The 26,656-nt window shown below is 44.6% G+C and overlaps 2 protein-coding genes and 1 long non-coding RNA gene across 3 annotated transcripts; 2 read left to right on the top strand and 1 right to left on the bottom strand.

The window, feature by feature from the left end:
• Positions 1-6,733: 6,733 nt before the first annotated feature.
• LOC141497879 (moesin-like) lies at positions 6,734-9,699 on the bottom strand. The gene is made up of 3 exons (XM_074200724.1): positions 9,474-9,699; positions 8,701-8,913; positions 6,734-7,472 (listed from the first exon to the last, which is right to left on the bottom strand). The coding sequence occupies exons 1-3, from the start codon at positions 9,555-9,557 to the stop codon at positions 7,308-7,310; spliced, it is 462 nt and encodes a 153-aa protein (XP_074056825.1). The 5' UTR covers positions 9,558-9,699; the 3' UTR covers positions 6,734-7,307.
• Positions 9,700-9,770: 71 nt separating this feature from the next.
• LOC141498585 (uncharacterized) lies at positions 9,771-18,563 on the top strand (the record flags this gene model as incomplete). The annotated part of the gene is made up of 11 exons (XM_074201791.1): positions 9,771-9,854; positions 12,437-12,838; positions 13,057-13,167; positions 13,775-13,856; positions 14,110-14,478; positions 15,547-15,687; positions 16,044-16,091; positions 16,464-16,675; positions 16,955-17,129; positions 17,208-17,251; positions 18,438-18,563. Coding segments are annotated over exons 1-11 (1,794 nt in total), but the record flags the coding sequence as incomplete, so codon positions are not given.
• Positions 18,564-18,667: 104 nt separating this feature from the next.
• On the top strand, positions 18,668-19,882 carry LOC141501217 (uncharacterized). Its single transcript, XR_012472172.1, has 3 exons — positions 18,668-19,130; positions 19,213-19,355; positions 19,463-19,882. It is a non-coding gene; the product is annotated as an uncharacterized LOC141501217 (long non-coding RNA).
• Positions 19,883-26,656: the final 6,774 nt, after the last annotated feature.

The following is a 26,656-nucleotide window of genomic DNA, read 5'->3' as shown; positions in this document are numbered from 1 at the left end:
ATGAGAGGGAAATCACATCCTTAAGGAAGAAACATAAAGTATAAGAGATAAAAAGATCAGACAATAAGATAGCAGTTTTTTTTTCTAAATTTAAGGTAAGAGTCCTTGGTCTTTGTTCAAACTCCACAGTTGTTTCTCCGGATACAGATGGTATTCTCCATTGCAGACAGCCCCAAATTGTCCCTGATTGTTGCACTGATGGGATGAGCGAGTCCATCAAGGTTGATCATCGCCCCCATGTTGCTGTTAGAGTGTACAGTGTTTTTCTGGTTCTGCTCATCTCGCTCAGCATCAGTTCATGCAAATCCCTCCAGGCTTCCCTGAAATCCCGTCCTCCTGGTTTCTAATAGAACAATAGTGTTCCATGACATACATATACCACAGTTTGCTAAGCCATTCCCCTATGGAAGGACATTTACTTAATTTCCACCACAAACAGGGCTGCTATGAATATTTTTGTACAAGTAATGTTTTTACCCATTTTAATCATGTCTTCAAGGTATAGACCCATATTGCTGGATCAAAGGGTATGCACATTTTTGTCGCCCTTTCGGCGGCGTAGTTCCAAATTTCTCTCCAGAAAGGTTGGATGAGTTCACAGCTCCACCAACAAAGAAATAGTGTCCCAGATTTCCCACAACCCTTCCAACATGGATCTTTGTCCTTTCCGGTCACATTGGCCAGTCTATCAGCTTCAACATTAAAGGATCAGAGGTCCTGAAATACAATATTTCCAAAGGCAAAGGACCTTGGATTACAACCACGAATTTCCTACCCTGCAAAATTCTGCATATTCTGTCAGGAGAAAAGATGGATGCTCCGGGAGGCTAGTTGGCACAGTGATAAAGCACCGGCCCTGGAGTCAGGAGTACCTGGGTTCAAACCAGGTCTCAGACACTTAATAATTCCCTGGCTGTGTGGCCTTGGGCAAGCCACTTAACCCCATTTGCCTTGCAAACAAAAAGAGGGATGCTCAATGAAATAACTTTCCAAATTTCCTGATAAAAAGACCAGAAGTGAACAGAGAATTTAATCTTCAAATACAAGACTAGAGAGATAAATAAAGATAAGCAAAAAAGGGAAAAAGCAAAATGTTAGTCAAGACCATTAAACTGTGTACAACCCTACAAGAAAAGATAACACTTGTACCTCTTGAGAAGTGAATTTCTCTTAGGACAGTTAAAAGATTGATAATAGAAATTGTTCTTAGAGGATATTGATACGGCTGGTTCATGTCCTTCTATCAAAGAAGACTAAAATGACTAGAACACTGACCCTGGAATAAGGAGGACCTGAGTTCAAATTTGGCCTCAGACACTTGTTCCTTACTATGTGACCTTGAACAATGGGGTTATCCATTACCCACCAAAAAAACCAAACAAACCCTAGAGATATTTCTGTGGTCTAATGAACAGAATACAACTTGGAGAAAGAATCCCTGGGTTTGAGACCTCTAACAACTCCCTATAGTAGGGGCCTGAAGTTTGGTACAGCTGGGGATCAGAGGAATTGTCAAGACATTATTTAGATGTCCTGAGCCTAATGAGGAACATTAGGACCCAGACTGAATCCTGTTTCATTGATTAGCACTGTTCAGTTTGGAAACCCAGATGAAAGGATAATAGAATCATAATTTTAGGGCCTTCAGAGGCCACAAGTCCAATCCAACTCAGAGGGGGAAATGAACTTGTCCAGGGTCACATAGCTAAGAAGCAGCTGAAGTAGGATTTGAATTCACGTCTCCAGACATTTGGTTTTCACTGTTACCAATGACTCTCCTGAGTGTTTTACAGAAAAGGAAAATGATCAGTGTTGGAATCAGTGTGGAAAATGGGACATTAATGCACTGTTCGTGGATTGTGAATTGATCCAACCATTCTGGAGAACAATTTGGAACTATGCCCAAAGGGCAATAAAACTGCATACTCATATCCTGAAAGACCTACATGTACAAAATACTCATAGCAGCTCTTTTCAAGGTGGTAAAGAAATCTAAGTTGAGGGAATGCTCATCCATTGGGGAATGGCTGAACATGTTGTGGTATATGAATGTGACAGAGTACTATCCTTCTGTAAGAAATCATGAACATGCAGATTTCAGAACAACCTGGAAAGACTTGCATGAATTGCTACTGAGTGAAGTGAGCAGAACCAGAACATTGTACACATTAATAGCAACACTGTGCGGTGATCAGTTATGATACTTAGTTCTTCTCAGCAATTCTAAAAGTAGGTGATGGAAACAGCCATCCACATCCAGATGAAGAACTACAGTCTGAACGCAAATCAAAGCATAATATTTTCACTTTTTATAATTTGCTCTTTGCTTCCTCATGGCTTTTCCCTTTTGGTCTGATTTTTCTTTCACACTGTGACTAATACAGAAATATGTTTAATATGATTGTGCATGTGTAACCTCTTTATCAGATTGTTTGAGTGAGGAGGGAGAGAAGGGAGGGAGAAATGTTTACATATATGAATGTTGAAAGCTATCTTTACATGTAACTGGAAAAAAAATTTAAAAAGGTGAACATCATTTCCACTAATCATTAAAGAGGTGACTTGCTCCTGGGCTCAGGACACCAACTGAGATATTTTGCCTCCAGGGGCTGGAAAACACTAAGCCCTGAATGAGTGCTAGGAATCCAGGCAAAGCTATCTTGCTAGGAACTTTCCTTGCTGAAGCACATATCTATATTGTCCACTAGGAGGCAGAAGAGGCCCATTTTCGAGAGCCTACCAATACTAGGTAGATGTCTACTTGAACTTGTGTAGCTGATGCCTGTCAAGTTCTTCATCTGGACTTGGGATGCTTTGCTCCATCTCCTTCTTCCCTAGACTGGGGGCCCTTTGAGGGCAGAGCCAGCATCTCCACTTGATCCTGTCCCCTTAGACTTTAGTTGAATCCTGGAATTCTTGGCAAGAAGGAACCTTTCAGAGCTAGATGGGGACTCTCATTTTACAGGAGGGAAACTGAGGTCCCCCAAAATGGACTTATCCAAGGTCACATCTGATTAGGGGCAGTGGTAGCTCTAATCCAAGACCATTGTGCTGAATGGAGTGAGCAATGAGGGGTGACCACTATACTATGAGCAGGACCCAAATCCTGTGTCCTTTCCACAACACCACACTGCCTCTCAGCTTGCTGATATGTGCAAAATGGGTTGGATCAGGACTTAGGGACTCATCCAACATGGGATTTAGGAGATGAGGGAGAGACGGAGAAAGAGAAGCTCTGGCCTAACAATACAGGATATTAGTAGGATAAAGGCAAAAATGGAATCTTTGGTAATTCACAGGAGGTAGAGGATTGTGGGAGTTGAGACACAGGAAGCTGCACAAGCCACAGGTTGTCCAGGAACAGCCCCTGGGAGATGTCTGAGCTGGTTGAGGGGAGCTCTTCAGTCACATTTGTGTTAGTGAAGGTAGCACAGTGGATAGAACACTGGTCTTAGAGTCAAGAGGATGAGAGTTGGAATCTGGCCTCAGACACTTGACTCTTACAAGCTGGGTGATCTTGGGCAAGTCACTTAACGCTGAGTGCCTCACGTCCGGGGCCATGTCCCATTGTCCTGATTCATATCTGGCCACTGGACCCAGAGGGCTTTAGAGGAGAAAATGAGCCTGGTAACTTAGCATAGTCGCCCTCACTCAAACCCAATTCACATGTTTGTCATGACATCACCTCCCTGCTGCCATGGTCTTCTTCAAAAACAAAGAACATCAGCATCATCAGTGAGGGATCCCAAGACATTCCCAAATGCCCTTGCTGATCATTCTACTCCACTCACAACTAAATGATTGCCTACTGAACAGTCTTCACCTTTCATGCCTCCAGACATTTGGTTCACCCCTCTAGACCATAATGCCCTCCTCTTCTCCTTGCCCACCCTTCAAAAACTCAAATTTGGATCCCCAAATTTGCTGCCCAACATTCTTACCCTTTTAGGGACATTTTCCCAGGGACCTCATCTAATTAGCTGTGAAGTTACCTCAGGAGACCTCCAACCTTCCAATGAGAAGGAGGGAACAATGATGAAGATAGAATTCTCATAACAGGAATAACATTTGGTTCCACCCTTCAAGTTTCCCAAGATGCTTTGCAATGAGATACAGGCTCATTTGTTGCTTACATGGTCAGACCAGATCACTGTGTTGGTTGGTTTTGCTGAACCATTCTTCTGTCTTTAATTCTGGGCAAGAGAAACATGTATCCAGAAAAGATAGTGATGCAGTAAGTCAAAATTTCTGGTCAGTCAGCAAAAGAGACAGCATGTGCTAGGCTATAATCCTACCATATCTATGTTCTGCCCTATCCCTGGGCAACTTTATTCAACAACTTTTAAAATTACCCTAGGACTTTTGGAGATTACACAGATAAGTTTTAAAAGAAGGGGGTCAGCCTGCATTGGTAGGTGGGGGTTCCCTATATATGTGATTTAAGAACCAGGACAAGATCATATTTCTGTCCTATTCAATGATACTGCCCAAGTCTGACCCTGAAAAGAGTTGAGAAAATGTAGCTTCCTTCATTTTTTGCAAAGGCATGGGCCCATACAGAACATGGCCTATTTGGCTGAGTCCAGTCAATGTGTTGGATTTTTTTTTGAATTCCTTCTCCCATCTCTTCTTTTTTCCTGTTTGTTACTAGGTATGCATTGCTGGGTAGGGAAAGAGGAAGCATATCTGGAAATTAGGGCAATGATTTATAGCAGCACTTTTTGTGGTGGCAAAGAATTGCTAACACTTGGGCAATAGTATGTTAGGCATAAGAAGGTGATGGACTACACTACTGTAAAGAAATATGAAGATAATTTCTGCAAAATCCAGGAAGACTTTATGAACTGATACACAGTGAAGGAAGCAGAGCCAAAAAAAAATTTAGATAATAGTACTGTTAAGACAAATGACCATGAAAGATGTATCAAGTCTGAACACCACAACAGAACTATCCACAATTCCAGAGGACTCATGAGGAAATAGACTACTGAACTCCAGCTAGTTTTATATTTGTTTTCTCAAGGAGATATGAGAAAGAATTCAGAATTGGAAATAAAAATTAATTCCAAATGAAAATTTAACAAGAAATTAAGGTGACAAACACAAAAGATGGCTAATGATTTTTTTTTAAATAAAAGTACTCTGACACAAAATGTTGTTCAGTCATGTCCCTATTACTGTCCATTGGGTTTTTTTGGCAAGGATACTGGAGTGGTTTGCCATTTCCTTCTCCAGAGGTAAACAGAGGTTAACGAGCTTTTGTTAAATGATTTGCCCAGGATTACACACAGCTAGTGTTTGAGGTAAAATTTGAACTCAGCTCACAAAAGAACAGAAGTCACATCCCAGCTCTGGCCCTTCTTCCCTGCCACTCCCAAGCTTTCAAACCAGTCAGGGCCCTCCCTCACACAGTAGGCACCTAATAAATGTTCTTTGAATAACTGAAACCAAGCCACAGTGTGGGGGTAGCTTCAATTTTATTGGCACTGAAACCAAACATGATGTGACCTGATAATAAACCCCTCCAGACAAATAACAAAACAAATACATATAAGACGCACGCACAAAGTCTAGTCTTCTGCCCAAGCTTCCCATGGGGCTAATTACTGCCCCCTTATCTTGCCAACAGGGACACCTCAATTTAACTGCTAGAGGCCAGGGACAGCAAAATGGCTGGTACATTTTACAGCAAAACATGAGACTTTGGAAGGAAGGCAGATGTAAGGCCACCCCTCCCCTCCCCTCCCATCACATCCCCTCACCATTGCTCAACTGGGGAAGGGAAGAGGGAGAAGTCAGGCCTGTCAGACCCAGAGAAACCAGGTCAAAAACTGGGGGAAAAAAAGCTGCAGAACAAATAATAATAATAATAATAAAACAATCTAGCGTGACCTACTGTGACGATGTCATCATTGATACAGAAAGCGTTTTACATTAATTTCCTGCAAAATATCTTCTTTATAATACAGTATACAAGGTGAGGGAGGGATGGGAGGCCAAAATGCAGCCCTGCTTTGAGACAAGAACCAGATTCTATTTCTGCATAAGAGGAAGGAGGAAATTTCAGTTGTATTAGATGGTGGACAGGGAAATCATACTGGGAGGATCCTGATGCCCCTCAGCCATCCTGGTAAGGATGGCTCAGAAGTATGCTGGGTGGGGTGAGGTGGGAGGGAGGGGCCAGGATTTTGAATGGTATTGATTTGTCAGGAGGACTGGGGAGGTAATCAAATGAAAAATAACCCAGAGCCAGCCTCATCCCTAGCAATACATCCTCGAAGGGGCTGTTTGCAGGGATACTAATATTGGCGAGCATGGTCCTAGGTCCTCTACACACACCAAAGAGGTGTGCCTTAGGGGACTGGAGCAGCTTGGGGGCACATCCACCTTTGGCAATCTTCCCATAGAGGGGAAGAGGGACCGGTTGATAGGAGTCCCTTGTCTGCTCAGGTCTTAAGAACATGGCAGATGCCACAGAGGCAGGAGAGAGCTAGGTGGCCCCTTCCCCAGGACAGGGAGCTATGGGCTGTAGGGGTGGTGGGGAGAAGGGACAGCCCCCAAGGCACGGGTGGCCAATAAGAAGGCCTCCTCAACAGCCCCCATAAGGCACCCAAACAGCTCCTCTAAGGCACTGTTTTGCTTGGGGGTGCTGGGCAGCCAAGACTTGGTGATGATTTTTGGTGTCTTGCTTGGAGCTTTCTCCCTCCCTCCCTCCCTCCCTCTCTCTCTCTCTCTCCCTCTCCCCCTGTCCCCCCTCCCTCTTTCTCTTAGGGTGTTGGGTCAGCAGAACCACTGAACTGGGCCAGGGTCTAGGAAGGGAAACCTTCAGGAAGGGCCTGATTTCTCTCCTCTCCTAGTGACCTGAGAGGTCCTAGGCAGAGCAGGCTTGGGGACTATCTCTCTCTGATCTTTGGTGTGAGAAAGCTAAGATTGCTTCCCTTTCCCTTCAAGAGTCTTAGCCCTCGTCCTCCCCCTGGCCTGTACTGAGCCTGCACAGGAACTTGGAGAAGAACCACATGGGCCTAGACACTGTGCCCTACAGAAGAAGGAGAAAAGGACAAGCCCAGAAGTGAACCATGGAGGATAAGGCTAGGAATGGAGCCTCTGGAGAAGGCAAGTCAGGGCCTGGTCTAAGCTGGGAGCTGAGAGGAAGGAAGAGGGAAGGAAGGGGTTTGAATTTCTCTCCCTTTCCATCTCCTGTGCTCTGGGGCCCCTGGAGAGCCCAGTTGGTTGGTTCAGATAGGGCAAAGGCAGGGGTGGGAGAAGTCAGAGATGGCTTGGGAGATGGGGGCATAGGGACCAGAGGATTACATGGACTCAAATTCATCAATTCGCTGCTTGGTGTTGCCCTGGCGGATCTGACGCAGGGTCTTATACTTGTCACGTCCCAGACGCATGTTCTCTGCGTGAATCATGTCGTTGGTTGTCTTCTTGGTCTCATCTCGGGCATTGGCCAGCTCTGAGGTCAGGGCCTAGGTTGGGGGGTGGGGAGGGAAGGAGAGCAGAAGAGAAGCTGAAAAGGGCATTCTGACCATGCAGGCAGGAGAGAGGCCCAGCCTGAGCCCTGGTAATGATGATGATGGCCACTCACATGGACACAGCATGTATTGACTGACAAAGAACTTTCCCTCATGACAATCCCTGAACAGGTGACAGCACAACTATTAACCAGAGAGTAAACTAAGGCTCAGAAAAGTTGTGACTTGCCTAGGTCACTCAGATAGTAAGTGTCGAAGCCGGAACTCGAATCCAGGTCACTTAAAAGATGGGGCGCTGCTGCTCACCTCCAGGAGAGGACAAAAAGAATGGCCACAGGAGGGCTTTGGATTCGACCAAACTTCCTGACAGAAGGGGGAGGGGATGGGACATTTCTCTCCCCTGCCATCATCTCTGTGCCTTTGCCCATAGACCACCCAGCATGCAGACTCCATTTCTGCCTTCCTTCCATGATTTTTGTCCTGTCTCCAATTTCCCAGAGTCCCTTGCCCAGATATTTGTTCTGCCCCTTACTAATATAATATCACATATTAAACTAGCTGAGCTCATGCCTTCTCAACTAGAATGAAACTTCCATGAGGGCAAGGGGCCTCAGCTATTCTACACTGGACTTCCTCCAACACCCAGAACAGTAGGTTCTCCCTTGGAACAGTTCTTCAGGTGAATGAACTCACCCTTAATACCCTGCCCCCAGGTACAACCCAAGCGCTGGCTGCCCAAGCACAGAACCTTCAGGAGTTTAAGAAATCTTTTGGTTCAAAGTTCTCCAAATTTCATTCAAGAAAAGGAAGTGGCAAGTAAGGGTGAAGGTCACGGAGTTCCTTTGACCAAGGATTACAGGGACCTTAGAGGTCACAAGACCAATCCCATTTCACAGATGAAGAAACTGAGGCCTAGAGAATTAAAATGACTTGCCCAGGGTCACATGGTAGAACTCGAACCCAGATCTCCCTACCTCCAAGCTCAGTGCTCTCTCTACTAAATCATACCTACTAATAACTTGACCCTCATAGCTTGCTCCTCCTGACCTCCCCTTGGCAATCTACTTCCCCTCTTCTACCCATGGATTCCCCACCTTCTGCCCTTCCAGTGGGCACCCACATGCCTGAGGCCTTGCACCCAGAAGGCATGCAGGTTGGCACAGTTGGACAGGGAGGGTGAGCCCACTGAGTCTGTGGCTACCCCCCTCTTTCCCCCAGCTACCTTCAGGTGTTTCTGGACCCGCTCGTTCTTCTCCGCCTCAGTGGTCCGCTCTTCCTCACTGCGGTCCTTGGTGGAGGCCTCAGCCAGCAGCTCAGCACTGGCTTCAGCCGCGTTCTCATCCTGCTCATCATCCTGCTCATTCTCATGGGGCGTGCTCATAGCATTCTTCAGCTCAGCCCGGGTCTTCTCCAGGTCCTCCTGGACCATTTGGGCCTGTGTGGTAAAACATGCCAATGTGAGCCAGGACTGGTAGGGAGCCTGACCTGAGATTTCAACTGCCAGGTGAACCCATGCAGGCTGGAGCCAAAGCACTGGGATTGATTTATGCAGAATCACCCTACCAGTAGTTGTCAGAGGCAAGATCCAAAGCTTCCTGAACCAAGGAAGATTCTTTATCCACTAGAAAATAGGTGGCAGTTCAAAGCCAGCAAACTCCAAAGGACAAGATCATTGGGATGTTTAACAAAAGAAAGAAAAATACAGTCCGACATAGATAATGTTCATTGGTCACTATGTGGCCAGCAGGGGTCCAAAGAAGACCACCAGGCAGAAATCAGCTGCCATTTCTCTGAGGCTTTCAAGTTTTGTAGAGAGAAGATACCTTCCAGTAACATCCCCCTTCCCTTTTAAGAATAAGAAAGTTGACATTCAAAAACATCACATGCCCTGCACAGGGCATTAGAGCTCCCCAATCTAGCCTGTGGCCCAGGCCAAGGCACTGAGGATGGCCAGAGGTTACCCCAACCCACCCCACCCAGTGGTTCCTGCCTCACCTTCTGCTGCCACTCCACAGCCTCACTCTCTTTCTTCTGTCGGGCCATCTCCAACTGGCTAATCCGGGCTGTCAACTCTGCCATCTCGGAGGCCTGAAGAGGGGAGTGAGCCAGGACCCACTATGAGCCCGAGGGCTCCAGTCTTCCCACCTACTCCCAGGACAGAGGCTGGTTTGCTGCTCTTCTTTGCTTCCCCACAATCAATCCCATTTATGAAGCACCTACTTCGTTATTAATGAATTAATTTACGTATTTCTTTATTAAGCATTATGATAAACACTGGAATGACCCAAAAAAATGAGGATAGCCAAGCCACTGAAGGACCCCAAAAGCAACTGGGCTAAACTGGGGTCTGCCACCCAAGGCTCCCCGCTGCCCCCAGTCTGTTCCTCTAGATGCCAAGTTCAGGGGAACTTCAGAGGCACCTCACAAGGTCCTTCTGTCACATCACAGAACTTTAAAAGTGGTTTTTGTAGAATTAATTGTTTCTGAAAGGTTTGGTAGAATTCATTTGCAAATCCATCCAGACATGGAAACTTTTTAAGTAATTTATTGATGCTTTCTTCAATTTCTTTTTTATGAAATGCGGCTATTCAAGTATTCTATTTCCTGTGCTGTTAATCTGTGTAATTTGTTGTTATGTAAATATGCATCTATTGCACTCAAGTTATCGAATTTATTGATATGTAGTTGGGCAAAATAGCTCTGCACCATTTCCTTAATTTCTTCCTCATTGGTGGTTAGTGCATCCTTTTCATTTTTGATACTGGGTCTTTGGTATTCTTTCTTTCGATCAATCAAATTAACCATTGCTTTGCTTTTCTTTTTTTTTCATAATATGAAGTGAATTTTATTTATCAGTATTCTAAATTTCACTGTTATTTTTTATTTTTTTAATGAAAATATTATTTGAGTTTTACAATTTTCTCCTCAATCTTACTTCCTTCCCACCCCCCAGAAAGCAATCTGTCAGTCTTCACTTTGTTTCCATGTTGTACATTGATCCGAATTGAGTGTGAAGAGAGAGAGATCATATCCTTAGGGAAGATAAAAAATAACTTTCACTTTTATTAAGCTCTACTTTGATTTTCAGAATTTCTAAGTTGTATTTAATTAGGGATTTTTCATTTGCTTTTTGTTGTGGCATACGCAATTCCCTGATCTTCTCTTTCTCTATTTTATTCAAGTAAGCATTTAGAGAGATAAAATTTCCCCTGAAATTTCTTTGAATGCATCCCATAAATTTTGGTATGATCCCTCATTAGTATAATTTTTTATGGAGGAAGTGATTATTTCTATGATTTGTTGTTTAATTGACTATTTTAAATAACTTTAAAATTAAGTTGATTAAATTTCCAATTAATTTTTGGACTATATTTCCCTTCTATGACCCATTATTGCATGTAATACTTATTGCATCATAATCTGAAAAGCGCATGCATTTAGTATTTCTACTGATGTAAGAATGCTTATAGGCCTCAAGAATTACTTGTCTATCAGTACAATTGAAAGGCGTCTACTTTGATAGAGAGAAGGGATACAAGAGAGCTATAAAACAATTAGGACATTGGAAAAGGAAACAGTGTTATGATGGCATAAGAAAGCAGATGCATCTGAAGAGAATTTCATTTATAATGAGACTGTCGAGGGTGATGGTACTTGGAGGAAGGGTGTAGGTATGAAATGATTATGACGTGTTGAAGCTCCTAAATCAATCCATCACTCAGTAAACCTTTGAGATTTGTTCTTGTCTCAGGATAGATAAAAAAGAATATTCTTTGACAGAAGATATGAGTACAAGAGCTATAAAATAATTAAGACATGGAAAAGAAAATTATACAGGGAGAAGGAGGCACTGGAGTTTAAATAACACCACAAGTTATGAGTCACAAAGGACCTATTATAGTAAAGACAAAGAAAGAAGGATTTGAGTCCTGCATAAATCTTACTCTCAATAGACTTGGCTGAAGGAGGGGAAAACATACATTCTCAAATGGGTTGAGAAATTTCTCCTACCCTACTGTTGGGAGCCACGGTGTCTAACCTGCTTGACACCATTGCAGCAAGAAGACTCAAGGCAGTCACACCACCTGATGGAACAACATTTCGTTCTTGAACATATATAGGGATTCCATGCATACCAATATTTAGAGGTCTATTATTGATTGCAGTACTTACTCACCCTAATAGTGGAATGACTATAAAGGAAGGATTTCTGAGAAATTCTTTGAATAACACAGATTGTAAACTCGATCCAAATTTAACAGGAGTGCCTCTCCTTGAGGTATACAAAAGGCTTCAACATTATGAAATCGCTGGAAAACCCAACACTGGGAATTCCAAGGAGATGTCAAAATATATACAGGGAAAACAGATACAAATTGGGTCAGATAGAATTACAGGGAAATTAAGAGTTTTGCCCCCCTTAACAAACACAGGAATATATGAAAAAGATGGGGAGAGAATAGATAGTACAGGTGACCTATATGTAAAATCTAACAGCCTTGGTTTCTTGCGAAAGAATAAAAAAGTCACAGAAACTGTGGTTTCTACCCGGAAGGACTAGAAGAAAAATTGGTTATTATAAGAGTTAACGGATGGGTGGACAAGCATAAAGACACTCACTATAGATCTTTAAGGGAGTAGATCGAAAGACGATACTTACACAGAAAATACAAAAAAACTTTCCATTAAAAGAATTGGTTAATTAGAAACTACAAATGAATTAACAATGATACAATGTAGTAATAAACAAGTTAACACTTGAGATCATCATAGTCTGAGGAGGGATAAAAAAGTGAATTAATTATATGATAGTGAATTAAACTTGTAACCATATGATTAAACTTGTAACCACATAAATTATATGATTGATGATGAAAATTGTACACTTTTGTAACAGGAAATGTTAGCTTGCTTGCTTGAGGCGTACGTGAATCTGAGACTATCAAAACCAATCCCAGCAGCTGACAGTCAGGCAACCTGCTCCTGCCTTTACCCCTGTGTGGACACGACTCATTTCGCCGACTCCGTCCCCGCTGTCAGCTTCCAAGGACCCCCCAGAGGCTGGACCCCCGCGGGGTGGTCTTTCTGCTTCTGAAGCCCGTTACTCAGGAGGTCGGAGCCAGGGGCTGATCTCCCAGCAGCCCTTGCAGAGCCCCGGGCCTCAGTTTCCCTTACGGTCACAGAGGGAGGAGGAGCTTTCTGAGTTTATTCTCCCCCGACAACAGTCTCTGGTCCGCCCTGTTTCTCTGGCAGCAGCAGCGGGGCTCACGGGGGTGGTCCGAGCCCGGGTGCTCTGGGCCGTGTGTCAGCTGACCCCCAGCACGGTTACAGCCCGGACGCTGCACCAATCAGAGAGGGCCGTCTGAGGCCGGGGCAGGGGGGGCGGTGCTTTCCCTTCCCGCCATCAGCACCCTCCCCCACTGTGTTCTAGAAAGCTCCAACGGGAACCCACACCAGGCTGTCCCTGATTGGTCCCAGCGCCCATGCTGGCCAATCATGGTGTAACATGACCTTGCGGGACTGCAGAAGCAGCCAATGAGAGCATGGCTTTCGAGGTCCCCTCCGCTCCCCGGAGCAGTGCAGGGCGCATGCGCCCAGATCCAGGCCTGGGGCGGTGGCGTTCTCCTACTTAGGGGCGCCCCGGGATTCCCCCTCCTCGGGGCGGGAAAGCCGCGGCCAGACCCCTCGGGTGAGTTATCTGGGATTCCTGGGCTCCCTCGTCTCCCGGGGAGGACCAGGGGCCGCGGGCCTCGAGGGGGGCTCTCCGGGAGCCCCTCGGGGCCTCCCCTGGGCCCTGTGGTGGCTCTGAGGGCTGGAAGCTCCTTGCAGTGCCCCCCCAGAGGAGTCCCGGGAGAGGGTGTGGCTGGGGGCGGGGCCACAGCCCTGGCTCCGCCCCCATCGCGGGGCTCCCTTCCCCTGCACCCCCCAAGGAGAGGAGGGGTCCCCTGCGGCCTCTCAGGACCGGGTGGTCCCCACATCGTGGAAGAGGCGGGCTGGGGGCGACCCCTCGCCCTGCTCTCGTGCCCTGGGGCTTCTGCAGACCCACAGAAGCCGACACACTGGATCAAGGTCACGGGCGTGTAGGTGGCAGAGCCAGCCCTGGGGCCCTCCGCCCCGGGGGTCTCTCCTCCCTGGCCTCGGCCCAGATCTCCCAAGGAGGGAATCCCGGGCCCAGCTTCTGTGCTAGGTGCCCTCCTTTCTGAAAGGCGCCACGTTCCACCCCCCCCATTCTAGAGCATTCCATGTCTAACCAGCTCGTGCTGACCTTGTGTTCTCCTCCCCTTCCCCCAACTCAGGTCATGCCGGCCCCACCATGGGTGGACAAGGAGCCTGTGGGACTGCTGCATCTGTTCAACGACGACCAAGGCCCTGACACAAGTCAGTGACGGCACAGGCAGGGCGGGGGGCAGCCTTCCTTTTCATGACTCTGTGGGCCCTGATAGCTACCCCCCCCCCCAGAGAGTGCATATTCTCTGTCTTTTCCAAAGACAATACTCGATCTTCCTCAGTGATTTCCCCAGACAAGACATAAATGCGTAATGAAGGAAGGCAAAGAGAAAACTCAGTAAAGAGCAGGAATGGGGCAGATCTCTGACCTGGAAGTGATAACTCTGCCAATTTGTGCCTCTAGATTTCCTGCTGTATCCTGGCGAGAATGTGATCAGTCGAATAACACAGTTTACTGTGATGCTGCCTTTCCCATCCATCTCCAAACTACATGCAGTAATTGAGATTCCCCCTGAAAGTGGGGCACCTGTCCTTCGAGACTGTAATAGCCTCAATGGTACATACCTCTTCAGACCTCACAGACGCCTAAGCCCTCAGGTGAACTACCAGTTGAAGGATGGAGACTTGGTACTCTTTGCTGACATACTTTGCCAGTATCGCTGTCTGAGTGCTCCCCTCCTTCCGGTCCCCCAGGAGAAGCTTCTTGTTCCTGTGGAGGGGAGGGCTCTGTTACAGGGGACTTTATTGGCTGAAGACTCCAACCATGAAAGAGGTAAATTTTACATATCACGAAGCGGGTCAATTGGGAAAAGAGCCTGGATAATACATACAAAGTTCGTTTCTCCCTAAGGTCCTTCCTTCCTTCCTTCCTTCCTTGCTCTTTCTTATTCTTTTCTTTTTGTGTTGGGAGGGGATGCTACCCAAACACCTGGTAAGATATCTTGACATTTACAAACCTCCAAATCACTCAGACTCTCCTTTATTGGTAAAACTCATTTAGTCCATGTTTCACCTTGATTGGTTGGACGTGAAGATAAATAGTCAGTTTTTGCTATGTTTCCATAAGTCTTATGGGTCATCCCCTCCTAGACTGATTTTTTTTGAATATGCAAGTGTCTCTTCGTGGTTCTTTTCTTTTTTCCTGCTTTAATCATTGAGAAAGCCTAAACATCTTACGCTCTCAACTTCAATTTTTTTCAGGGTGTGGGGAAGAAGGGGACGTGGTCCTTCTTGTCCCCTTTTCCTGAACTCTGCCTTACTGCACATATAGCACTGAATAGAAAGTGCCTCAGTCAAAAGTGATCTAGAAAAGCCCTCGCTTAAAAAGACTAAGGTCTCTCACTGCCTCCAGGGCTGTCTCCACCCATTCTGATTTCTATCTGATCACTGATCACAGATGGTTCTGTGGACAAAGGGTGACTGGTCACTTTGCAGAGTTTCACTCTCTGAAATCTACTTCTGCATGGCATGGCATTGCCTCCCTGATGACATGTTATTCTTCAAAAGAGAAGGAGAATTATAAGTCATCAGTGAAACAGGTTACAGGAGGTCTCAATAGGACCTCAGTTGTAGCAGCTTTGTTTTGGACTCAACCTTTTATCCTGGAAATACAGATGCACATATTTGAAAGGGGAGAGTCTTTTAGTGGGAAAGGCTAAAATACATTTGGACACATGCCAGTCTAAAACCACTAGCAGTGATACAGCCAGTGAAGAAATCTATTCCAGTAGCACCACCTAAATTTAATGTGGGGACAGATGAGGTAATACCCTTAGTTGGGAAAAAAAATGCAGCTGTAAAAAAGGAGGAGCCCCCCCCCCCCACCTTATTCTCTTCACAGTACATCTTGAGAAGGATCAACACCCCATTCATGGAGATGGAAGCCACGATACAGGTGCACATGGCAGTGAATCTCTGACATGTGTGAAGAGCACTCACCTTTCAGCTGAAGCCAATAGTGTGGCAGAGTGCGTCGCAGGAGGTGAGCAAATGGAGCCGACAATCGTGAAATTGAATAGCCAGGGTAAGAGACATATAACCAATCTAGAAACGAGCCTATCAACCTTCCCAAAGGATGCCACAGTAAGTACAGTGGTGGAAACAGGCCCATTAGACATGTTAGACACTGTACTTTGGGAAGGACCCCAGAATTATTGGAAGGGGATTGTGACCCAGATATGAAAGGTGCTGAAGACAGTCAGAATAAAAAGGATGGGGAGTTTTCCCCTCTCTTTCCCTCCATGCCCAACCTTCTATAGATAACAAGAAGGGGGAACTGAGTGGCCGTTCCTGGACTAAGGAGTTTTTTCGACTTCTTTTCTTATTCTTTACATCTAGATTTGCAAAATGCCCAGTGCCTTGTCAGAGTGAATTACAACCGTGAAGGTGAGACCCACACTGGAAACAGGTCCCTGGATCCCTATACGGAATAAGAGATCTGTCATTGTATGCCTAGGGGGGATGACTTGGAAGGGAAAGTGCCCCAGGGTGAGGGTAGGGCTCTTGGCGCTTAACCTTAGTTCCTGGGAGATGGTAAGGCTCTCTTTCTTTGGACAAGAGTAGTATTTGAAAGAGGAGCCCAGGCACTCTCCAGTTTACCCTGGGTTTAAGACTTCACTTAGAATTTGGTGCACCCCTGTATCTGAGCCTCCCCAAATCTGAAGCCATTAATTTCTCCCCTCCCTGCTCTGCCTTATCTTGTATTTTAATGAAGACTCTATAAAGCTTATTATATTTTGTTTATGTAACATCTCTCAGGGTCATTCTGCTCAGAGCAGTCAGAGCCATCAGGAGCTCAACCCAATGACTTTTGCATTGTAACCGGTGAAGCTTGCCCCTTGCCACCTTGGACATCCTTGGATCTACAGCCTGGGAGCTCCAGAAAAGCAGCATTCACGAGTAGGCGAGATACAGAGAACACAAATGAAGAGATCCAGGCACAATCTATGGAGAATGACATGGAGAACCAGGTGATACAAATAGAAACACCTAGAATAGCACCAGAGTGGGGAAAAAGGGAAATGGGGACCTTGAAGAGAAAGACACTGGCAAATGAGGCAAGGAGACCCAAGAGAAAATGTGTGAGTCCAGGGGCACACGGAGAGATACCAGAAAGAGGACAGATATGTATAGCAGGTAGAGGGAAGCAGAAAATTATCCCAGAGAGAAACGTCGTAAAAGGCTGTGGTAAAAGAAAGACAGAAGAGAAGGGTATGGAGAGGCAAATCACTGACAAAGACATTTTTAAGTTTTGGGCGCCAGGAAAAAGGACCAAAACACAGGCCATGGAAACAAAGGCCCCCAGAAAAACGCTTCAGCAAGAGGAAGAGGGACAGATATCAGAAGAGTATGACCAGGAGGAAGAAGCCCTGCAGGGGTTAGCCAGAAACCCCCAAATCCTCAATGATAGTAGACATCAGAGAGGTGAGTGATAGAGGAAAACTTAATTTCATTGCCTGTAAATTTCGCAAGAGCGCAAACTGATAAACTCTTCTTCCCCAGGCCTCCATGACAGAAAAGTACTGCCTCTTGTGGAAGTGTCAATGGTAAGAGCTCCTCCTCTCTGCTCCCTACCTCTGCTTTCTTGTCCACCACGCATTTCTAGAAAATCTTTGATTTGTTTCCACCCTGAGATCCTGATGCTCTCTATAGTCCTTTCCTCCATTTCTCCCTTTCTCCTTGTCATTTCTGGCATTCCTATTTCCTCCTCTCTTTGGTTATTCCCCATCCTCTAATTTCCAGTTAGCGGGCTCCCCCAATTTCACAGTCTCATTCGTTATGACTGTCTGTCTATCTCAGGCTGTCTCAGGAAATGAAAGGCTTTCTTTCTCCTTTCTTTTTTGTTTGCCTTGCCTCTGCGCATCCTCAGAGCATATATTTTTTGGAGTTTTTTGCTGAACAGTTTGGGGGTGGGAAGCAGGCAGGTCCAGAAGAAGGAAGGCCTGCTCAAAGCATTTCTTCAGCACTTAGTAACTGCAAAGTGCTGGGCTAAACTAGGAGTACAAAGACAAAGGTAAGACAGGTCTTGCTCTTTAGAAACTCCTATTCAAATGAGGCAGAGAGTCATATGTGTAAGATTTCATTTTTCAGTCAGATGGAATGGTCCTATGGTCCTCAGGGGGCAGCGTCAAAGGTAGATGGCCATGCCTCTTCTTAAAACTGATTGCCATGGATCAAATAATGGTTTCTGAGGGCAAATCATTTGCTACTAGACTGGAATTACTGTTCCTGAGACTCTTTGGGTCTGGGGGTTCTTGACTGTCTCCATCAGTTCCGATGGGAGGTACCAATCAAGGTAGAGATGATGGTTTCACAGACTAAACCAGTCTGTCTCTTAACTTACCCTCAAGGGGTGACTTAATTTGTTGCTTCAGAAGAGGTGGCTTGCCTGGCTTGTGGGGGTGGGGTTAGGGTTAGCTTGGCTGGGGTAGCGGTCATTTGGAATTTTTGGGAAGTCTAGTCTCATCCACTGAAGCAGAATTGCCGATCCGTGGCTAGAGCCGAACCTGGAACAATGATTTGGGGAGAGCAGCCACACAAGTTGTCGAGTTTTTTCTGGCTGTCATGAGGAAGGAGGGTACATTCTCTCTGATAACTCTGGGTAGTTCTTTCCTTGGAAGAGCTGTCAGTATGATGAGGGAAAGACCAAACAGGATCAAATACAAATTATGAGAGTATGAGCCTGAATTCATTAATCCTGTTGTCCTTCATCAGGATCCCCTTTTTCTGCAGGATCCATTTTATCCGCATTCCTCAGATATACCTATTTCAGCCCCTAAACCTGCAGTCCCTGAAGCCTCACCCCCAGAATGGAGTTCCAGAATCACCCAGAGTGGAAAGAGGAGAACATACAGTCGGTTCTATTCTTCTTCCTCTCCAGCTCCTCAGCAATCACCTGTCTTTGGAAGGGGAAAGGGAAGGGGCAGAGGCAGGCCAAGGGGAAGGGGAAGGGGAAGAGCAAGTCGGCAGGGGATCATTAGGGCCCCAAATATGGAATGTCTCCTCCCTCAGGATTCTAGAGGCAAATCAGAATCTTCTTTCCAAAACCAGACACAAAAGCCTTTCAGTTTCTCCTCTGTACCAGCTACCCACTTGGCCCCTCAGTTCATCTTCAATGATTTGCCCATAATGGGCAATCCCCAAATTCCGTTTCCTCAAAGCTGGAAATGGGGGCCCCCCATAACCACCCCAGAGCCCTCTGATTCTCTAACAGCTGAGTCACCTGCCCCTGGAGCTTCCTGGAACCCCTGGGTAGGGACAGTGTGTATGACTGGGTCTACTGGGAAGGCCCAGCCTGAGTTCCAAGGCTGGAATCAGGCTTCAACTTCCAAGGAATCATTTTCATGCCTCAAGAAACGGGGGAGGGGGCGGCCCAGAAAACAAGCAGCCAGCAGGAAAAAGGAAGATAAGCCAAATGACTTCAAGGTAAGATGTTGAAGACAAATAGGCATTAACTCAGCAGGGGGTGACCACACGGAGAACTCATTGGGATCTTTCTTCCTCCCAGGCCACAGCAAAGGCCCCTGTGGGGGTTGCAGATATAGCAGTCAGGGGCAAGCCTCGCCGGGGTGTGGGACGCCCTAGACTCAGTGAAGAAGAAAAAGCTCTCCGGTTAGAGAGAAGAATTGGAAGGAAAAGCAGAGGGTTTTTGTAAGTAATGGGAATAGATCCTTTGTAAGATAGAAGCCTTTAAGAGGAGACCATGGAGAGATGGGGGCTTGCTGGGCTTCAGTGAATGATGACTTCTCTTCCTCCAGGTGCTCTTCACAGGTGGAGGCAGAAGGAGAACACACTGTGATGGCACTGGATGGAAGTCTGGTTAGTTCGATGCCAGAAGCTTCCGACGTGGTGACAGATTGAGAGGATTTGGACCTAGAATAAGGAACCTGACATAGAGTAATGATCATGGAGCCCAGTTTCAGAAACGTGTCAACAGTGGGCCTGTCATTGCAACTAACTGCGTAAACTAGGTCCCTTTATAGTCATTATAGGGTCTTGTCTTCTTAGGCCTCTACAAATTTTGTCAGCTCTAAAAGCCTACAGGAAATCACAAAAATGTCCTTTAACATCACTGCACTTCAGTTTGCTTTAAAATCACAGGATGGTCTTGTGTGAGTTTTTTGTGAATTTTTTTTTAAATTTTAAATGGAAATAGAAGTGGAGAAAAGAGAAATCGTTTGCCATGTACTCTGAATATGATAAAAGATAGTTTAATATGAGAAGAAATTTCCATTACAAGTAATCTACAAAATAAAGATCAACCTTTGTTTATAAAACTGAAATTTTTTTTCTGCTTATTTGTTGGTAGTCTTATGGTTTAGCTACTTGTAATTTAAATCCTTTCCAGATCTTGTCCTCTCTAGGTCTAAGATTCTGCCATGATTTCCCCAGGTTCCTTCTGTGGTTCAGGTTCCCCTGTAGTCACACAGCGGAAGGTTCTCGTGTCTAAAACCTCATAAGCGCATGTCAGCTGTACTTCTTGAGCCCTTTGTTGTTTTCCCCAGGTGAATTTTTCCTTCTTGACCTCAGTTTCTCCTGTAGTCTTCAGAGTGGTATATCTTCATAAGCTTTAGTAAGCTTTGGTAACTCTATCCCAAAGAGTATGTGACAAAACTTACACAATTCCCTTTAGCTTACTAAGTCCCAGTTTCCTCAACAGTCACTGAAAGCTTGGAGTCTTAGATTCTAATGTTGCTCCGGCACTGTTAAGGTTATTGTAGGCAAGACTTGATACTCAATAAATCTAGCAGCATTTAAGAGTGAATTAATTAAATGTCTGAGCAAATATAGCAGGCTAATTTTTAAGGTGATAATTTTGGGTGACCCGAAAATGAGATTATAAATATCCAAATGGGCCTTGGAAGCAAAAAGAAATTTCCCTAGGGCTGGTTTAAGGCATCATCAGGAGTACACCCTTGAGGACCCAACCAGGAGGGTCTCAGAGTATCTTTTTATTTTATACTTTAATAGAAAATTAGAAAAGGAATGGCTAGGTGGTACAGTAGATAGAGCACTGGCCTTGGAGTCAGGAGTACTTGCGTTCCCATCCGACATCAGGCACTAAATAATTACCTAGCTTTGTCCCCTTGGCCAAGCCACTTAAACCCATTGCCTTGCAAAAAAAATATTAGAAAAGAAAATAAATGTGCAATTTAAACAGCATAACATGATGGAGGACTTATTATCAAGCAATAAATTTCCATTCCAAGAATCTAATATAATAAATATTACTGTTTTCACAGAAGAAGAGCTTTGTGTTTTGTGTTTTGCTATCTTGTTTAGAAAGTAGTAGTTTAAATTATTTTTAGCCCCTGTTAATTCAATGTCTCAGATCCTTTTGTGGATCTCAGAAGATTCTTCCATTCCCCAGGCTTCAGCTGTTGTAATAATCAAAATATCTCGTCCAAAGATCTGAAGGACTTAGCACTTCCACACGTAAGATACTGTGGGTGATCTCACGTAGGTCACTTCAGCTATAGCCTCAGTTTCTTCAGAGATGGGAGGGGTATGGTTGGACTCTAAAGTCGCTGAAGGATTTATCAGCTCTAGTTCTTGCAAGTCTTTCCAGGCTTTTATAAAGTTGAGCTACACCTGATTTTTCACAGAACTTATAATACTCCATCAGATCCATAAAGTATAACGGGAGGGAATCGATGGATTCTTTCAATAGCTATTTTGCCTTCTGGCTCCATATCAGGGTCATTTTCCATCACTAAATTCTATAATATTCAATCCAGGCTCTTTTTTGTCTTCAGTGTTTTCAGGAATCCCAATGATTCTGAAGTTGTCTCTCCTGATTCTCTTCCTGGGGTCAAGCTGTTTCACTAATGAGATATTGTACATTTTCTTAAATGTTTTTTCGGTTTTGTTTTACAGATTCTTGTTGTCTCATGAAGTCATTAGTTTCCACAGGCTGCATTCTTTTTTTAGAGAACTCTCTTCATTTATCTTAACCAACTTCTTTTCCAATTGATTTTTAAGCTTATTCCTGATTTCTTCTAGGAAGTCTTTCTGAGCTGGAAACCATTCTCTCAGAAGTTCTAGATCTCTTTGAGTTAGGATCTTTGCCTTCAAGGGTTTCGATGGAAGCCCCTTTCTGATGGCTTTGCTTCATTTTCCTAGGAACTTGTGTTGGGGGAGGGGCTGATTCACAGAAGTTTTGTGTTGAGATGCCCAGAGGTTTTGCTGACTGGGTTTAGAGATTCCAAATGGGCAGCCATAAGGGGCTGCAAGAGGCTTTTCTCACTGGATTTAATAACTGTGTGACTGGGCAGTAGGGGCCACTGGAGGCTTTGCTCATTGAGTTTGATAACTCCATTTGGGCTGGCCATTGCGCGGCACTGGTTGCTTTCTCTGCAGCATCTCTGACCACGATTTGAGGCCCTCTCCCTTGACCTGGAGGGGTTGGGGGCCCTTTGCTGGATACTTTTCTCCCTCATCAAGTTAGGCTGGATCCTGGGGTGAAATAATTCCTCTCACTATTCACAACTGAAGGAGCTCTGCTGCCTACAACTAAGCCTGGGCTCTGTGTGGGGCGAGCGGGGGACTGTTACTGTGTTTGTTCTGGGAAGAGGACTACGTGAACCTATGGAGCTCATGGCCCTGAGTCGAGCAGAACGATGTCCAGCAGCACTCTGCAACTCTGTGCTGGATTTCTTCAGACCTCTGCTCGCGTGGTCAAAGCCTATGCAGCTGTTGTTTGGTTGGTCCTTGGACTGCCACCCCTGGGCTGGCTCTCTGATCTCTGCACCCGGCTCACCCACGATCCCCAAAGACAGACCTTGAGGTCAATGTTCTTCTCCTAGCTTCTGTTTCTGGCTTTTGTCGATCGGATTTCTGTTAAGAGTTTTGTTTCATATTATATATGAGGGAAGACCAGGAGACCTTGGTACAGTACTTGGCTTCTCTTCGCCATCTTGGATGTAATTCCAGGCTAGGCTTTTCTTAAAGGAAGCCCTCAGCTGGTACACGTGGGACCTGGCTCACTGGGAAAGGACTGTCAGGAACCTCTGCCTGTAAAGGATATCTAATTCAGAAGGGAACATGTCCTCGGGTTCCTCGGTGCTCTTTAATAGCAAATTGCCATGATCATTCCAGGTGCAGCATAGCTTTGTATGAGAGAGAGTTGGTGGAACTCTTTCTTAGAAATCTTAATCTGCAAGTAGTGTGCTGATTTTGTGCTGGCTTTTCTTTTGACAAATGGGATGTGACTTTTTTTTTTGCCACAACAAGATCCATTAAAGGTAAAGTAAATATCAGTATCTCTGCTTCTATCAGGATAATGACTATTGGCATATTTAACTGCTTTAAAGTAGACATTCATTCTTCGGCCAGAGGTTTTTTGGTTCATTCTAAACATGGACAAAGCAAGATGAGAAAACTTTGAAACAAATTACTTTTTTGGACACATGCAGTTTTAAAATGCTTAGTCAGTACTTATTTTTAGATTATTCTTGAACATTTGGTTACATCTTATGTGGCTTCCATTAACAAATCTGTATTATATTGGAATCCGTTTGTACAAAAGGTATTTTGATACTGACTTAGGGTCATAAAGTGTAATTCTTGCTCTTTATAAAACTTCTAGTTGTTTCCTAATTATTGGACCTCTCTTACATAACATTTTCTGTTAAATTGTATCGCTTTGGTTTTTGTTTTCTCAGGTTTTTTTCCCCTAGAGTTTTGCTTCTCAGCTGTATGTCTCCAAGACCAGCCTCTACAGGATGCCAGCCAGCTCTGCCAGCCAATCATTCCCTGGACAATGCCTTAATGAAGTCTTCACTGTAATACATTCATTTCCAAAAAAGACTCTGAAAGACCCAGAAGAATCTGCATCCCCAATAATCTTGGGTGGGGATGATGCAGGGAAATGATGTAGAGAATTACAAATGGAGCAGCACCAGAATCTGTGATCTTATATGCTGTTAAATTTTGTTAAATGGGGGGAGGTTCCCCCCCTTGAGATGTGAACTGACCCTCTAATTATTGTAGCCTTACTGTCTTGTTCCCAATTTTCCCTTTCAGTTAACTGTTCTATGGATGCCGGTATGACAGGAAATGACATGTGGAACTGGAAGATCAAGGACCGGTACATGGCTTGCCATTGGGGGGATACCAGGCTTCAAGTTGCAAGACCACTCCCCAAGTGCCACCCTCTATCCAGACTACCCCAGAAGGGTATATACTAAGAAGCCGCTTCGACCTGTTCCCTTCTTCCAGCCTCCCACCCCGAAGGAAAGGACTGTCTCTGGCTCTTCCTTAATCCAAATGGAGCACTGTGGGTCTCACAGAGTAGTTTGGTTAAGCCAACCCCCTTAGCTTCCTGTCATTCTCTGTCTCTCTCTCTATCTGTCTCTCCATCTCTCTGTGTCTCTCTGTCTTTGTGTCTCTATCTCTCGTTCTCTGTCTCTCAATCTCTCTCTGTCTGTGTCTCTGTGTCTCTTTGTTTCTGTGTCTGTGTCTCTACATCTCTTTCTTTATCTCTGTCTCTGCCTCTCTCTCTCTCTCTCTCTCTCTCTCTCTCTCTGTCTCTGTCTCTCTCTCTCTTTCTCTCTCTCCACCTGGTCTGTCCACAGGGCACTCACTACTCTTCTTAATACTTGTACCCTCTGTTCCTTGCAACATTTTTCCATAATAAAATGCTGAGCAGTTTGAAGATCCCTGGTTGCTGCAAATTCCTTTGCCTTTTCAGTGGTCTGAAATCTTCTGTCTTCAATCTCTAAATCTTGAAAACTTGGCAACAAAGGAATATTTTGTGAAAACTTTTCACTCTTTTCTTTGCTGCTGGATAATATTTTCACAGCAGAGTGCCACCCTGAAAAACTCAGCCAGTGAGTTATGGGGAAGGTGCCAGGAGTGGTACTTTGCCTTAGGCCACATAAGCTCCCTTGATAGTCCTTTAGGTGTAGCTCAAAATCTCACCCTTGATGTAATATTGTGAGTTCATTTTTTAATCAAGAAAATCACAAAAAACCTTCCTTTTGTTCAGAATCCATCTCTGAAAATTTTCTTAAGAGATTTTTATCCCAGATATATGTTTGTGTGTGTGTGTGTGTGTGTGTGTGTGTCTGTGTGTGTGTGTGTTTAAAAATATATTTCAAATTAGAGAGCTCTGTGTAGTTTTGTTCCTTTGACTCTTTTCACATCTCTTCATTGGCCTGGAGAGCGGAGAACAGATCTCTAAACTGAAGAGTTAAGTGAACTGGCCACTTCAAGTCTGACAGCATAATTGGATCAAAGTGCAATCTGTTCAAAGAAGTAGTGTCTATGGTTGTCTATGTGTCTAAACTCCTCTGTGTTTGTGTGTGTGTGTTTGTGTGTGTGTGTGTGTGTGTGTGTGTGTGTGTGTGTAATTCATATTTGAAATGGTTCCTGATTGTTAAAAGTGAGTTAAATGTTTATTCCTTTTATTTGGGGTTTGGGATATAATTGTTTCAAAAAAAGACATTTAAAATTAAATAATCAATAACTGAGTGTAGGGTGTGAGTCTCCCTTCTTACTAGGGAATTTTAATTCCTTTTGATCTCAATCTGAATTTGCAAAGAAGATCCTCCTTTGAATCAGGTTAGTAAATCTAGTTCAAGATGAGAATCTATAGGAAGCTTTTTAGAACAAACCAGACTTTGGTCGTGTTGTCTCTTCGGTTTGATTATCTGCCTGTGAAGAATCACACTTTTGACCCAGGAATGCAGGTGTAAAAGAAAGTAGAGATTTATTAAAAGAAGTTACAACACAGAAGAAAGTGAGAGGAAAGTTAAGAGGAGTTTAAAGGAAAAGCCACATGTATGGAAAGGGCAGGCAGCCATGAGGCTTGGGTCAACCAGGCCACATGGTTTAAGGAAGAGCCAGAGAAAAGCCTCCTTTTAGATGGGAGGTGGGAAGAAGCAAGAGAATGAAGGGATGCCACTTTCCTTTAAATACCCCTCCATTGTAGACCGGACAGAGGGTGGTGTTTGCGGTATGGTGTTTCACCTTGGAGCAGGTAACCTCCATTGGCAAGGTGTGTACTAGTCCTTCCTGTCTCAAGGTACTCAGTTTCCAATTTTAACACATCATTTCCTGCCTGCCAGTGTACAGGCCAAGGTCAGGTGTAGATGGAAATGGAGGATAAGGTACAAAGAACAGGGTCAAGAGGAGACCAGATACAGTCAACAGTGTCCAAGGGACGCAGAATCTCAAGAGAGGGAAGCTCCACCTATTTAATAGATTCTGTTTCTGCAAATTCACTGTTCTCTACATTACTGGCAGCCAGACCAAAGGACACAATGCTGTGCTTTTGTTCATCTCTTTATTGAATTTGAAGAGCTCCTTAAAAAATCTCAGCAGGATCAACAGATTAGCTGTTCCTGGCTGTTCCAGGCTTGACAAAAGCTCGGCACCTGATGTGGTTTGCATTGCTTTTCATATGTGTTTCTGTGTATGTTTGTGTGTTTGTTTGTGTGTCTTTGTGTGTTTCTGTGTAGGTTTGTGTTTGTGTGTGTGTTTGTGTGTGTGTGTGTGTGTGTGTGTGTCTGATTTGGAAGCTTTGTGAGGGAATACCTTTGTGATAGGTTCTCACCTATGAGCTAATTTGTTTGTTGTTAACCTAATATTGATTGACACCTATTGTAATTAAGGAGACTAAGTATTCTCTTGGGCTTATGAAAGGGAAATATGTAGCTATTTGTAACTTGTACACTGGACTGAGGAGCTTATTGTTTCATTACTTTGTGTTTATAAATTCAAGTCTTTGGAAATAAGGGTGATTTTGTCTCAGAATATCTTTCCCTGCTTTAATTGTAACTCAGAAAGACATTAGACAGGAAGAGTGATCCCGCCCTCAAGATGCTTTAAGAGGCCAGGAAGAGATAACACCCAATCAGGGTCTCTGAAAATTAAATCTGCCAACTCATATTATGTAGCTCCTAGTAAGATAACTTGCTGGTCGGTGACATTCTTAGGAATTTTATGGG

The sequence above is a fragment of the Macrotis lagotis genome, chromosome X (assembly GCF_037893015.1).
Source record: "Macrotis lagotis isolate mMagLag1 chromosome X, bilby.v1.9.chrom.fasta, whole genome shotgun sequence".
In the NCBI taxonomy this organism is placed as follows: Eukaryota; Metazoa; Chordata; class Mammalia; order Peramelemorphia; family Peramelidae; genus Macrotis; species Macrotis lagotis.
Note: the sequence above shows the minus strand (reverse complement) of the source record. Positions and strands in the feature narration are given on the sequence as shown.

What these genes read in the sequence shown, in the direction of transcription:
- LOC141497879 (XM_074200724.1), bottom strand. Translation starts at nt 9,557, where the DNA reads ATGGCAGAGTTGACAGCCCGGATTAGCCAGTTGGAGATGGCCCGACAG. An exon ending in CTGTGGAGTGGCAGCAGAAG is followed by an intron (nt 8,914 to 9,473) that starts GTGAGGCAGGAA and finishes TTTACCACACAG; the next exon opens with GCCCAAATGGTCCAGGAGGA. An exon ending in GGGTCCAGAAACACCTGAAG is followed by an intron (nt 7,473 to 8,700) that starts GTAGCTGGGGGA and finishes CCCCCAACCTAG; the next exon opens with GCCCTGACCTCAGAGCTGGC.